This window comes from Ictidomys tridecemlineatus, chromosome 10 (assembly GCF_052094955.1).
Source record: "Ictidomys tridecemlineatus isolate mIctTri1 chromosome 10, mIctTri1.hap1, whole genome shotgun sequence".
Lineage (NCBI taxonomy): Eukaryota > Metazoa > Chordata > Mammalia > Rodentia > Sciuridae > Ictidomys > Ictidomys tridecemlineatus.
The window spans coordinates 48,789,199-48,804,387 of NC_135486.1; the positions used below are offsets into that span (position 1 = coordinate 48,789,199).

General features: G+C 36.8%; 1 protein-coding gene across 1 annotated transcript; it reads left to right on the forward strand.

Annotated features, from left to right (window-relative positions):
* Positions 1-7,939: 7,939 nt before the first annotated feature.
* Fam177b (family with sequence similarity 177 member B) lies at positions 7,940-11,848 on the forward strand. Its single transcript, XM_005326584.3, has 4 exons — positions 7,940-8,374; positions 8,680-8,746; positions 10,468-10,565; positions 10,896-11,848. Exons 1-4 carry the CDS (start codon positions 8,204-8,206, stop codon positions 11,076-11,078), a joined length of 519 nt encoding a protein of 172 aa, XP_005326641.1. The 5' UTR covers positions 7,940-8,203; the 3' UTR covers positions 11,079-11,848.
* The last annotated feature ends 3,341 nt before the right edge of the window (positions 11,849-15,189 follow it).

Here is a 15,189-nt window from a genome sequence, read left to right on the forward strand (position 1 = left end):
TGAGGCTCTGGGTTCAACTCCCAGAATTGCAGAAAAATTTTTTAAAAATGACAGATTCATTTGTTTTTTGCTTTGTGTGCTTACTAATAAACCTTAATCACTCCTTGACCTGTTTGGTTTATACTTATGTTTATTGGTACCTATCACCTCTTAATCTCAAAGTAGGATTTTGATGGACCTGTTTATTTTTGATGCAAAAATATAAAGAATGATGCAGCATTTGTGTACTGTGGTAAGCTAAATTAGGGAGCTTATCATTGTTGTGCCATAATCTGTTGAAAAGCTTTTGTACTTTGCACACTTGATGTGGCATTTAAATAAAACCACTTGGAAATATTTCCTTACTTTCCAGAGTTTAATTCTGGTGCTTCAGAAAATACTGCATTTCTAATCTCATATATAATAGTAAACTCATGTCACATTGGGTTACCATAACTGTCTAAATACTTTTTTATTTGTCATTTGAGTAATTGCTTAAAACTTAATTTTTAAAATTTAATTAATTAAATAGTTAATAGTTTATGAATTACAGAACAGAAAACATATTTGATCATGCTCATCTAAAGGCCTTAGCTGTCACACAACCCAGTGCATCTGATTCCCGTGATGTACTTGAGATAGTCCTAAGCTCATCTAGTCACTTAGTATTCCCCTGAGAAAATGGTAGATGACCCAGTATCTTGAATCTTCATGTTGGTTTTTAGCCTTCTGGGAGCCTAACTGGCTAGGACCTGAGGTGGCTAGAGCTCCTAGGCTGGTCACCTTCAGAATTTCAAACAAGTTTTCTATATAGTGTCATATAGAAAAAGTTGGGAAACACCCCAGTGGGGAAGCAGGTTAAGTAATTTGGTGCATGTACACAGTTTAACACTGAAGGAAAAAAAAGATTTAAAAATCTTGCCAAGTGCTACTCTGTCAATAATTTTCAAGGAACAAGCAGCAGTGGTTTGCTTATACATTGTGTTTATTCATATTTCATGGGTTTTCTGTCACTATCCTGCTGCTGCTGCACATATGCGTGCGTATGCACACATGCACACACAGACCCTAGGGCCAGTTGTCTCTGAAGCACTGTGTCTAAGCATGAGAAGTGGGGTTTTGATGGTCCCTGCCCTGCTCTCACAGAGGTTAGACCATTAAGACAATCTCAAGGGAAGAGGAAAAAGTGGAAACCAGAAGGGGTGCCAGCGGTGGCCCAGGCAAACAGTGCCAATGAGCTCTTGTGTAAATTGCCCGGCACTGGTTCTTTGCTGCAATTTAACCTTATGCATTTGAAAACATTGCCTAGATAAAACTGAAAGAACTCTGCAAATTTTAGATATTACACTTTGAAGTTAAATGCCAAGCTGTGGAACCATTAATAGTGTTAATATAGGTTACAATTATGTGTTTCAGCAAAGGAGTTAAATGAGTAGTGCACAGATGTAATGAGAAAATATTCATTTTCAAAATCAGGAAATAAAACAGTTGCAAGGCTGTTCTTATTTTTCCAACCTATTATAGAGTACCTTCTCCCACCCATTAAAATTAAATACGTGATTAATTCATCAAACGTACACTGAGTTCCAGCTATGCATCAGAAGATAGCAGCAGAAGATAGACAAGTGAACATACAATTAAAAATCTTTCCTACTCTGCTAAAGGGCACAGGGAGGGAAGGGAAGAGGGAGGAAAGATGGGTGAAATGTGTTTGATGTTGATAAGTGCTAAGGAGAAAAATGAAGCTGGAGGTAAGAAGTTCAGTGGTGGAGGGTGGTGGCGAAAGGAATGGTAAGTTGCTTGGGAGGAGTTACAGGAGCTCAGGGAAGGTGCTACTTGAGTTAAAGACCTGAAGTAAACAAGGGAACAAAGTCTAATAGAAAAAAGAACGGTGGAGAGAGCAGCAAGCACCAAGGTCCCTGCAGGAATGGTGTTCCCTCAAATGACTGTAGAAAGGAGGCCATGTGGTTGGAGAAATGTCACTAAGAGGAGAGTCATACAAGATGGAAGTCCAATGACAGCCTGGTAGGCCATCATAAGGGCTTCATCTTTTACTCTGAGTTACTCACTGGTGAGTTTTAAGCAGACAAGTAGCAGGATCTGTCTGACGTAATTTTAACAATTCTAACTGCTTTTTAACTGTAGAATGTAGGGGGCTTAATAAGACCATTGCAATAATATAGGTGAGAGGTGATGGCTTAGAGCAGGTGGTGGCAGTGAAGTGGTGAGAAGTATCAGAATTCTGGAAATATTTGAGAAAATTTCCTGACAGATTTAATGTTAGGTGTGATTAAAGGAAAAGAATCAAGAATGACTATGTTTTTGGCCATAGCACCTGGAAGAATAGAGTTGCCATTTATTGATATGGGAAGACTGCCAGAGGAGTAGATGTAAATTTGTCTGTGAATGGGGGTTGGGGGATGGGGTGGATTGGAGGGGTTTGCACTCAAAACATGAGCAAAGATTTAGACAAATCAGAATCGTAAAGTCTATTAGACATCCAAGAAGAGGTGTCAAACATGCAGTTGCACATGTAAATTAGATTCAGAGGAAAACCCTGATGTGGAGAATGTAATTGTCCAAGTCATCTGTGTGTAGACAGTATTTAAACCACAGGGTCAAAGAGGAGCATCAAGGGATGCAAAGAAAAAAGGCCCAGTCTCTGAGCCCTGGGTTACTCCAATATTGTACAGTTGGACAGAGTATACGATCTGCTAATTATATGTTTTATCCTTGATAATCTAGATTGGCGTTTTTAAGGCAGAGGTGTTCATAAGAACTAAACTAAAGTCAAAAGAGCTTGATACAGAGAGTATTTGGTCCACTGAAAGAGCACTTCTAGAATATTCATGTCTAGGTAGTGGTGTGAAGTTAGCAGTGCTCCCAAGGATTATGAAAACATATTTCAGTCAGCTATAGAGCCCCCTTTCTATGACAGGCCCTGTGATGACAAGGATGGATTCTGTATAGTATATTCTAAAACGCCCATTAGGTGGCAGAAAAAACATTTACTAAATCAACTGTGAGCTAGATCTCTTCCCTGCTCCTTTAAAACCTCCCTAAAAACCTCTGAATTAAAACATGTCTCTGTCCATTTGATGTATATAACTATTATGAGGAACAGAGACTAGTGTTTCCTTTAGAGAGCCAACATAACAGGATTGAACCAGATATGTGAAGGATGGGATGTGTGCACATGTATGTTTTATTCGGTTTGGAAATGCATGGGTTTGGATGGTCTTAAGAGTAAATCAACTATAATGAGATTAAAATCCTTCTTTTAAATTTTTTTATAGTTGTAGATGGATAAGATATCTTTGTTTGTTTATTTATTTATTTATTTAATGTGGTGCTGAAGATTGAACCCAGTGCCTCATGCATGTAAGGCAAGTGCTAACTATTGAGCTAAAACTCCAGCCCTTTTTAAAAAAATTTTTTATATTTAAGCTTTTTAAATAGGGTGGAGTAGAAGGAGGCTTAGGAAACAGAAAGCAAGAAACCTTCATGGAATGTGTTTTGGACCCAGTTTGCTGTTTAAGCTTTCTGTAATACAAGTTACTGAATCACACAAGACTTTCTGTTTTCGACTTCAGTTTCTTTCCTCTCGCTTCTTAGGGCACTGGGCTCCAAACTTGTCTACACGGTGAGCAGCCTTTAAAAAAATAATGATGTCTGCATCTCATCCCCAGAGATGGTGATTTAAGTAGTCTGGACTGTGGCCCATGTTTGGAATTTTTTTCAAAGCTCCCTCGCTGATTCTAATATAAAGACAAGTTTGAGAGCCACTGAGTATTGTTAATGGTGACTGTGTAAATCCTACAGACCTTTCCACAACTCAATCCCGTCCCACCCTACAAGACAAACACAGGAGAACACTTCCACGTCAGCACACTCAGGGGCTCTGTTTGGCCTCAGCCTAGTTTATCATCTATCAAACAAGTGTAGAACCAAATGTTGCCGTACTTCCAACACCAAACAGAACTAATTACATCAACAAAAGAAAATACAGCAGGATTATGTGAGTTGCTCTCTGGAAATGTTCTGATTTTGTTTGTTGTTGCACAGTGTATTTTAGTTCTGACAGCACTGGTAATATTTACTTTTTCAATGCTATTATGCTTAGCAATTATTGGTCTTAAATAACAAATTTAAATGGGTATTTTTTGACTTCCCTATGGCATCAGAAACTAAAGGGTAACCTTATCTTCCTATTTCTTGCTCAAGGCTCTTCTGGGATAGATTGGCACTAATTAAGTCAGGAAAAACAAATGTTTCATTCAAGTCTCCTCAGAGGTCCCTGGAGGGTCGGGTATAACATCTTCTCCCTGTGGAAGACCAGTTTAACCCTTTGTCTTCCAGACCTTTGAAACTCTGAGCTTGGTAATGATAAACTCAGCATTACACAATAAGATTTGGTGATTAAGAGCTGGGGATGTGGCTCAAGTGGCAGCGCGCTTGCCTGGCATGCCCGGGGCACTGGGTTCGATCCTCAGCACCACATGAAAATAAAGATGTTGTGTAAAGATGTTTTGTCCACCGAAAACTAAAAATAAATATTAAAAAATTCTCTCTCTCTCTTTAAAAAAATAATGAAAAAGATTTGGTGATTAATTTAAAACTACTTAAACTTGTATATGAGTACACATAATGTATGCATGTATTCATATGTTTGTATTGCCCATAAAATGTTCTCAGAATTTGTTAGTCCCCATTTTAATATACGGCTGACAATCTATTTACATTTTTACATTTGTAATAATCACTGATTTATTTGGAATCATTTCTAATAGTTTATTTAGTATTTTTATTAATCATGCTTTTTCATTGCTCTTTTTTATCCTACTACTTTTGAATGTATTAACCTAATTTTAAAGTTTCCTATTTTTCTATTATTTGAATACTTGTATGAGGACTGATATAATTTGAATCTTGAATGTCCCCCAAAGCCTATGTGTTAGTAATGGCTTGATCCCCAGCCCATAGTGCTGTTGGGAGGTGGTAGAACCTTTAGAAAGTAGGCCTTAATTGAAAAAAGTTAGGTCATTGGGGTGTAACCTTGAAGGGGACATTGGGACCCTGGCCCCTTTTTCTTCCCCTCTCTCTCTCTCTCTCTCTCTCTCTCTTTTTTTTTTCTGGCCACCTTGAGGTAAGAAGGTTGTTTGACAATGTGCTCCTGTTATGATTTGGTGCCTTATCACAGACCCAACAGCAATAGTGCTAACAGACCATGATTTAAGACCTCTGAAATCATGAAATAAAATAAAACTTTCTTCTTTATAAGTTGATCACCTCAGGCATTTTATTATGGTAACAGACTGCCAACAAACGTAAGAACTCTTATAATATCTTCATCTGCCAAACCTTCCTAATTATGGTCAATTTATTTGTATTGTTTTTGATGTTTTGTAATAAGTACATCTTCAGCAAGGGTTGTTTTCAGTAGAGATTCATTATACCATGTCTTATTGAAGATACTCCAAGGTGGTTTCATGTTTGTCTTTGACAGAGTTCTGTGAGTGTCTGTCTTTAGCTCACTTGTCTTCACTTTAGGACATCATACCATATGAAAACTGAATTTGGGCAGCATCTACTACTGACCTGAGGTTCTATTTTTTTTTTCAGGTGAAAGTTTCTACCTATATTTCCAAGAGGTAGCAAATATATACTTTTTGCAGTCAAGGGGTAGCTTTTCCAGTCCGTATGTTATAGATAAGATAGTGCTTTATTACTTAGATGTGGGTTTAGGTAGCTTCACTTAAGCTCCCCACACCCAGGGCATCTGTAATGTGTTCTCTCCTCTCTGTATCAGTGTTAGAACTCCAACTCCATGGCCTGTATCTGGTTCTGAAACCCCCAGGGGTCATCTGGGCTTTAGTTCACCCTTATTTTTTTGTTCTTTTTCTGAAACTTAGGCTGGCTGGCTGGCTGGCTGGCATATTCTTCTCTTCTTCTCTATCTCCATCTTTATTCTGTTTCTCTCTCTCTCTCTCTTACTTCCTTAATGCAGTTATGATGTAGTGTTTTTATTTGTTTAATTTTATCCAGGATTTCTGAGTGTTTGAAACAGGAGGGACTATTCCAAATTGTTGGTATAAGGTTAAAATACATTAAATATGAATTAAGGCAATAAGTGTGCTTACAATACTAGAGTAGTGCCTGACATATAAATTATTAGGCAGATGTTTAATAACTAGCTTTTATTAAGCACTATTTGCTAAGAATTATTTTAACTCCTTTATGTGTCTGTACTTATTGACTCCTTACAACAGTTATACAAGCTCGATATTATGTCATCCTATATTATTATTTAGTAGATGAAGAGATATGGTACAGGTATAATAAATAATAATATTTTTAAAATCTAGGTAGTCTGGCTCCAAAGCTTTTCCACTTTATTGAGATATAATTTAAATATAGTAAAATTAACTAATTTCAGTGTCAAATTTGGTTTATATTTAATTTTTTTAATTGTAGATGGACACAATACTTTTATTTATTTATTTATTTATTTTTATGTGATGCTGAGGATCGAACCACTGCCTCACACGTGCGATGCAAACACTCTGCCACTGAGCCACAATCCCAGCCCCTCAAATTTGTTTTGACAAATGTTTTCAGTCAAGTAACCATTACTTCAATCACAACATTAAAATGTTTTCATGACCCTAAACAGTTTTCATTTGTCCATTTGTAGTTCATCTCTTTCATCATTTCCAACAAACACTTCTGTTTTCTCTTATTATAATTTTGCCTTTTCTAAAATTTCACATGAAAAAAACACATACTCTGCAGTGTCTGGCTTCTTTCACTTAGCACAATGCATTTGAGAATCATTCATGATGTTGAAAATATTAGTAGTCTATTATTTTTTAATTGCTGAGTAGTATTCCATCAGACACACATATCACATTATGTTCACTCATCAGTTAATGGGCATTAAAATTGTTCTCTGTTTTATACTCTCACAAATTAAAACTTATGAATATTCACATACCAGTGTTTTCATTTCTCTTGGGTGAATATCTAAGGGTAAAATTACAAGATCATATGGTAAGTGTATGTTTGACTTTTATGAAACTGCCCAACTCTTTTCTGAAGTGGCTGCACCATTTTGCATTCCCACTAGCAATGTGTTTCAACACATATTCCCCAACACTTGGTATTCATATTTCTTAATTTTAGACCTTGTGATGGCTATGTTGTTATATTTCACTAGAGTTACATTTTGTATTTCCCCTCTAAAGGTACTGAGCATCTTTTCAGGTGTTTATTTGCCAATTGTAAATCTTCTTTGATAAAGTGTCTATTAAAATCTTTTCTCCATGTTTTAATTGAACTGTTTGTCTTTTATCTATAGTTTACATCTGCAGCATTTCCCCAAAGCTCGCATACTGAAAGCATGGTTCCCAGTGCAACTGCAGGTTTCAGAGGTGGGGCTTATATTGCAATAATTGGATCATACCATCTCTGCCCTCATTCAAATAGCTGAATGGACTACTAGGGGGTGGGAATCTAGTTAGAAGACGTAGGTCACTAAGGCATGCCCTGGAAAGAAAGGCACTCCCATACCCCTATTCTCTTTCTGTCTTTCCTGGCTTTCATGAGCCAAGCAGCTTTCCTCTGCCTTGCCTTCCACCATGATGTTTCTGCCTTAAAGCCAGCTGATCGCGGACTGAATCCTCTGAAACAGTCTGAAACCATGATCCAAAATAAACCTTTCCTCCTCTGAGTTATTCTTGTCAGGTATTTTATAGTCACAGAGACCAATAGCTGATGCACCAATGAATATATATATATATATATATATATATATATATATATATAATTTTTTTGCAAATGTTTTCTCTGCATAAAGTCTGTACTCTTAACACTCCCTATATTGCCTCTCAATTTAAATCAAAATGATGGAGAAACTTCTAAGCAGGGCAGTGGCCACTTTCTATTAGCAGTTGTGGGCTTTGCAGTCAGGAAACCCTGCTGGAATTTTTGTCTCAAGATCCAATGAAAACATTTTCACTAACTGAGTTTCTTCCATTTTAGCACAGTACTGAACAGTTCTTTCTTGGACTTGAAGAATTGATGAGCCTTCGGATGTAATTACCTCTGAACTCTGTTTTTACTGTTAGTTGAAAATAACTAGACACCTCTCAGCTATATAAATACTGCCCTGGGCAATTTGCCCTAAGGTGTCCTGTTTTTAAGATACTAGTTGTCTTGTTTCCTAATGAAGAAAGACGATTTCCAGCAATTAGAACGAGAGAAGAGTCAATCTTCCAAGAAGACTACTCCCAAAAGGATTATCCATTTTGTTGATGGAGACACCTTGGAAGAATATAGCACAGAGGAGGAGGAGGAAGAAAAAGATGGACAGAGAATGAGTTCAACACTTGACCCTGTAAGCTTATAGCGTCAATACTGGTGCATGTGGGGCTGAATAAATGAGAGGCTGAGCCACACAAGGTTTATAGAAAATTGAGTTTTACATTATTAAGCCCTCAGATCCCTTGTTTGCTTTCTAGATCCATATATAGACAGCTTATCATTTTGATCATCTTTGTTTTCTCATCTATAATAAGGAACATGGAACATTGTTAAGCGTTTTGAAATCTCTACATTAAAAACTCTGCAAGAAAAATAAGACTCTGCAGTCACCACGCCTGTTATTAATTATTCGAGTTTGATTTCTCTCTTTTTTTTCAGTCTAAACTCTCATGGGGGCCCTACCTGTGGTTTTGGGCAGGACGAATAGCAAGCAGCTCGTTTTCTAGTAAGTATGGTTAAGATTTTTTTTTTCTAGTCTTGATTACACTCTGACAGACCCACCCTCTGAACTAGATGGGACTTGCAAAGGTTTAATCCACTCCATTCTGAAGAAGTGACTATTGGTCACAGAATTCTGAGTCTGTCCTTTACCTTCCCAGAGGTATGGAACCTCACCTCTTCATGCAGAACCTTCCATCTTTTGCCAACATTTAGTATTCTTCCTTCTCTTGGCCCAAATTTTGTCTTCGTTTCAGAAGTTCCTAGTCCTCCTGATTGTCTTTCTTAGAGCTATCCAAATCAGTCTAGATTCCTCTTTCACAGGACAGAATTTCAAATATTTGAAGACAAGATCCAGTCCTTCCTGGGTTGACTCTTCAATAAACTTTTATTTTTTAAAAAAAAAATATTGTTTGTGACACAGTTTTAAGTTCCTTCTTCCTGATTACTCTGTTACAAATATAAACTTCATCAGCCCCTACCAGGGGCATAATGAGTGGCCTACATGCCTATTTGCAACAGAAGAAACACTGAATTTTATTTCATGTGACTTTTACCCATCTTCTTTTGAACACAACTGGCAACATCTAATTACTCATTTCCTTCTAACTTGAATATTCTTGTAAATTTGACAAGGAGGAAACTTACTTTAATATTCTTAGAAAATATAAAATGCATCTCTTAGAAATTATTCTTTCATCATAAAACCATTACTGAGTGTATACTATATTCCCAACATTGGGCCCTGGGACACAAAGACAAATGACAGTCTCTGCTTTTAAGACACTCAATGTTCCTACACTGGAGAAGAGAGTCAAAAGTCCTGTGATTTTAAAGGAAAACATTTCTAGGAGACCCCTTGAGGAAAACACTTGTTGTTCACGCCAAATATCAATCACTGACACTAATAGAGTCCTGAGCCTCTAGGCGTCCTTGCTACTATGACTGGAAGCAGACAAGAAAGACCTTGAACTTCTGCAAAGAAATTCATTTTCTCTAGGCATGGTGGTACATGCCTGTATACCAACAGCTTCAAAGCCAGCCTCAGTAAGGCCCTGTCTCAAAAAAGGGCTGGGAGGCTGGAGTTGTGGCTCAGTGGTAGAACGCTTGCCTAGCATGTATGAGGCACTGGGTTCGATCCTCAGCACCACATATAAATAAATAAAATAAAGATCCATTAACAACTAAAAATATTTTTTTAAAAAAAGGGATGGGGATGTGGCTCAGTGAGTAAGCACCCCTGAGTTCAACTCCTAGTACCAAAAACCAAAAAACAAAAAGCAAACAAAGAAAGAGGAACCCAGAAGTTTGTCTTCATCCATGGAAGAACTTCTGACATTGATTTTGGTAACACTGTATTGAGTTTGGGTACCATTTGAAATACACTCCTAACTGTTGTCCAGTGATTCATCTGGCAGAGGGAGAGTCTTTTCCGATTGTTCAAGGCCCATACTATACTTGTTCAGTGTTTCAAAAATTCTTCCTGACATATTTATCTAGAAAGGATAGCTCAAATATAATACCATATGAAGATAGAAGATTTCACAAATTTCCTTTGAGTCCTAGAATTTTTTGAGAGTCCAAGGCAGTTGAAATATTTTGTCAGTTAAATGCACTTAAAGTTAAGTGACAAATCACTTGCAGGCAAGTTTAAACCCTTGGCTCCTCAACTGATGCTAAGCAACAGTTATTGACTCAATTTGCCCAAGTTCTTATTCTCTCTTTTAGCTTGTGAATTCCTTGGTGGAAGATTTGCTGTCTTCTTTGGTCTTACTCAAACCAAATATCAATATGTGTTAAATAAGTACCACAGAATACAATATAAGGTATGTGACATCCTGATAGGGACATCAAGGGCCCTGAAAGATTGACTGTTCCAACTTCAGGCTGGTATAAAAGAAAATTTTCCTAACCTTGTTATCAAGAACTACAGTTTCATTGAGCTCCCACGGTCAGACTGAGTGACTGTTCTAAGTCTCATCCCATGACATTTGTTTGTGTTTGTATTTTTCCCACTCCCATGAAGTTAGTGTGTCATGAGATGGGTGACAAAAGTAGTTGAATGTAAAGCCTGACATTGCTTCTTGCACAGGCATCTCTATAAAATGGGGAGTTTATTGCATAGTTAAACTTTTCCTTATTTCTCTCCAAACCAGGAAAGTAACAAAGAAAGGGAAGAGAATGGATCAAAGGACCAGGCAGCTAAGTCTTCTAATGAAAAGTGTCGCCTGAAAACTGGAGTCCCTGAATATGGGACCAGACAACAGGACCTGGCAAAGGCCATTCCTCAGCAGGGCACCTCATCTAGGGAGGACTTGGCGGCAGATTCCAGCTCATGATGGGAATCAGAGACTGTAGTTCCCCTGTATCTCTGTCTTGAGCTATTGGTTACCATGGCAACAGCACCACAGGTAGCACTTTTTAGGCCAGAACTGGGACTAAGCTTGTGACTCTAGAATTGAGGAATTGCAAACAGTGAGTGATTTTGGATACTTTCTCAATATAATTTTTTTAATATAAGTTTCTATTCTAACTCCACCCAGTAATACACTCTGTTAGTCTTGACATTTAGATTTGGGTTTAAATTCTTTGTTATAGGGCTAGAGTGGAGTAAAGAATCTCTGTTCCTCAGAAGAAAAATTGAGCTTCATAGAGTATAAATAAATTCCCTTTTTAGGGATTAAAATAAGGTATATATTTCTAAGTAGTCATCCTGTCTTAGTTGGAACTTGCTTTATGATTAGCAAACATTGCTAGTAGCACTATGAAATGGTCTTTATCAAAGTTTTTGAGAATTATATACACCCCCCAAAAAATTGGAAACAAGTAATAAGAGCACTACACAAGTTTTTTAAAAATGGATGATTTCTTTGTTTATTTGTCAACAATTTTTCTAAACCTGTGAAGATCAAATGTGAAAATCAGAGCTACAAAGCACAGGTTGTTCTGGACAAAGATAAATGTGATTTAGTAGAAAGAAACAAAACTTTCAGTAATGAAACCTCATTTTTAGTTTACTTTTTCCATTTGCTAGTTTTGTGATTTTGAAGGTGTCCAGATTTCTGATCCCCAGTTTCCTTCTTTGTAAAATACAGATGACATTTATTTGTTTTTGGGGGGATTGTTGTTAAACAAAACTAAACAATAAATGTGAAAACACTTATAAAAATGTAAATATCTGTTGTTAATATATAATTAATGATTATTATATTGATGGTCCCCAAAGAACCAAGGCTTCTGGAATTTATACCCTTGTACAGCTCCACCCACATCGACTCTAGGCTCGACCATGTGACTTTCTTTGGCTGCTGAGATAGTAGCAAATATAATGCAAGGAGAGGTTTGATAAGCACTTGCACATTAGGGTTTGTCCACTTGGAAATCTCCATGTCGTAGAGAAGCTTAAACTAGACTTCTTTTTAAAAAAATTGTATTTATATATGACAGCGGAATATATTACAATTCTTATTACACATATAGAACACAATTTTTCTTTTTTTAAAATATTTTTTTAGTTGTCAGTGGACCTTTATTTAATGAATTTATTTATATGTGGTCCTGAGAATTGAACCCAATGTCTCACACATGCTAGGCGAGTGCTTTACTATTGAGCCCCAGCCCCAGCCCCTAGAGCACAATTTTTCATCTCTGGTTGTTTACACAGTATGTCCACACCAATTTGTGTCTTCATACCTGTACTATGGGTAATAATGATCATCACATTCCACCATCATTAATAACCCCATGCCCCTTCCCTTCCCCTCCCACCCCTCTGCCCTATCTAGAGTTCTATTCCTCCCATGCTCCCCCTCCCTACCCCACTATGAATCAGTCTCCCTATATCAAAGAAAACATTTGGCATTTGGTTTTTTGGGATTGGCTAACTTCACTTAGCATTATCTTCTCTAACTCCATCTATTTACCTGCAAATGCCATGATTTTATTCTTTTATTGCTTAGTAATATTCCATTATGTATATATGCCATATTTTTTAATCCATTCATTTATTGAAGAGCATCTAGTTTGGTTCCACAGTTTAGCTATTGTGAATTGTGCTGCTATAAACATTGATGTGGCTGTGTTCCTGTAGTATGCTGTTTTTAAGTCCTTTGGGTATAGTCCAAGGAGAGGGATAGCTGGGTCAATGGTGGCTCCATTCCCAGTTGTCCAAGGAATCTCCATACTGCTTCTAGATTGGCTGCACCAATTTGCAGTCCCACCAGCAATGTATGAGTGTGCCTTTTCCCCCACATCCTTGCCAGCACTTATTGTTGTTTGTCTTCATAATAGCTGCCATTCTGACTGGAGTGAGATGAAATCTTAGCGTAGTTTTGATTTGCTTTTCTCTAATTGCTAGCAATGATGAACATTTTTTCATATATTTATTTATTGATTGTACATCATCTTCTGAGAAGTGTCTGTTCAGGTCCTTGGCCCATTTATTGATTGGGTTATTTGTTTTTTCGGTGCTTAGCTTTTTGAGTTCTTTATATACCCTAGAGATTAGTGTTCTATCTGATGTGTGAGGGGTAAAAATTTCCTCCCAGGATGTAGGCTCTCTGTTCACCTCACGGATTGTTTTCTTTTGCTGAGAAGAAACTTTTTAGTTTGAATCTATTTCATTTATTGATTCTTGATTTTAATTCTTGTGTCAAAGGAGTCTTATAAAGAAAGTTGGGGTCTAATCCCACATGATGGAGATTAGGGCCTACTTTTTCTTCTATTATACATAGGGTCTCTGTTTGTATTCGTAGGTCCTTGATCCATTTTGAGTTGAGTTTTGTGCATGGTGAGAGACAGGGGTTTAATTTCATTTTATTGCATATGGATTTCCAGTTTTCCCAGCACCATTTGTTGAAGAGGCTATCTTTTCTCCAATGCATCTTTTTGGCACCTTTGTCTAATATAAGATAATTGTAGTTTTGTGGGTTAGTCTCTGTGTCCTCTATTCTGTACCATTGGTTTACCAGTCTGTTTTGGTGCCAATACCATGCTGTTGTTGTTACTATTGCTCTGTAGTGTAGTTTATGGTCTGTAAAGTGATGCCACCTGCTTCCCTCTTCCTGCTAAGGATTGCTTTAGCCATTCTGGGTCTCCTATTTTTCCAGATGAATTTCATGATTGCTTTTTCTATTTCTATGAGGAATGTCATTGAAATTTTCATTGGAATTGCATTAAATCGGTATGGTGCTTTTGGAAGTATGGTCATTTTGATAATATTAATTCTGCCTATCCAAGAGCAAGGTAGATCTTTCCATCTTCTAATGTCTTCTTTGATTTCTTTCTTTAGGGTTCTGTAATTTTCATTATATAGATCTTTCACCTCTTTTGTTAAGTTGATTCCCAAGTATTTTTTTCTTGAGGCTATTGAAAATGGGGTAGTTTTCCTTGTTTCTCTTTCTGAGGATTTGCCACTGATATACAGAAATGTCTTTGATTTATGGGTGTTGATTTTATATACTACTACTTTGCTGAATTCATTTACTAGTTCTAGAAGTTTTCTGGTGGAACTTTTAGGGTCATCTAGGTATAGAATCATATCATCAGTAAATAGTGCCAATTTGAGTTCTTCTTTTCCTATGTGTATCCCTTTAATTTCTTTCATCTGTCTAATTTCTCTGGCCAGTGTTTCAAGAATTATGTTAAATAAAAGTGGTGAAAGAGAGAGTTCCTTCAATTTTTCTCCATTTAGAATGATGTTGGCCTGGGGCTTGGCATAGATAACCTTTGTGATGTTGCTATATGTTCCTGTTATCTCTAGTTTTTCTAGTGTTTTGAACATAAAGGGGTGCTGTATTTTGTCACATGCTTTTTCTGCATCTATTGAGATGATCATATGATTTTTATCTTTGAGTCTATTGATGTGATGAATTACATTTATTGATTTCTGTATGTTGAACCAAGCTTGCATCCCTGGGTTGAATCTCACTTGATCATGGTGCATGATCTTTTTGATATGTTTTTCTATTTGATTTGCCAGAATTTTATTGAGAATTTTTGCATCTATGTTCATTAGAGATATTGGTCTGAAGTTTTGTTTTTTTTATGAGTCTTTGCCTGGTTTTGAAATCAGGGTGATATTGGCCTCATAGAATGAGTTTGGAAGTGCTGCCTCTTTTTCTCTTTCCTGAAATGAATTGGAGAGTGTTGGTATTAGTTCTTCTTTAAAAGTCTTGTAGAACTTGGCTGTGTATCTGTCTGGTCCTGGGCTTTACTTGCTTGGTAGACTTTTGATGGTGTCTGTTATTTTGTCACTTGAAATTGATCTGTTTTAATTGTGTATATCATCCTGATTCAATTTGGGCAAATTATATGACTCTAGAAATTTGTTGATGCTTTGATATCTTTTATTTTATTGGAGTACAGGTTTCAAAATAATTCCTAATTATCTTCTGTATTTCTTTAGGGTCTGTTGTGATATTTCATTTTCTGTCATGTATGTTAGTGATT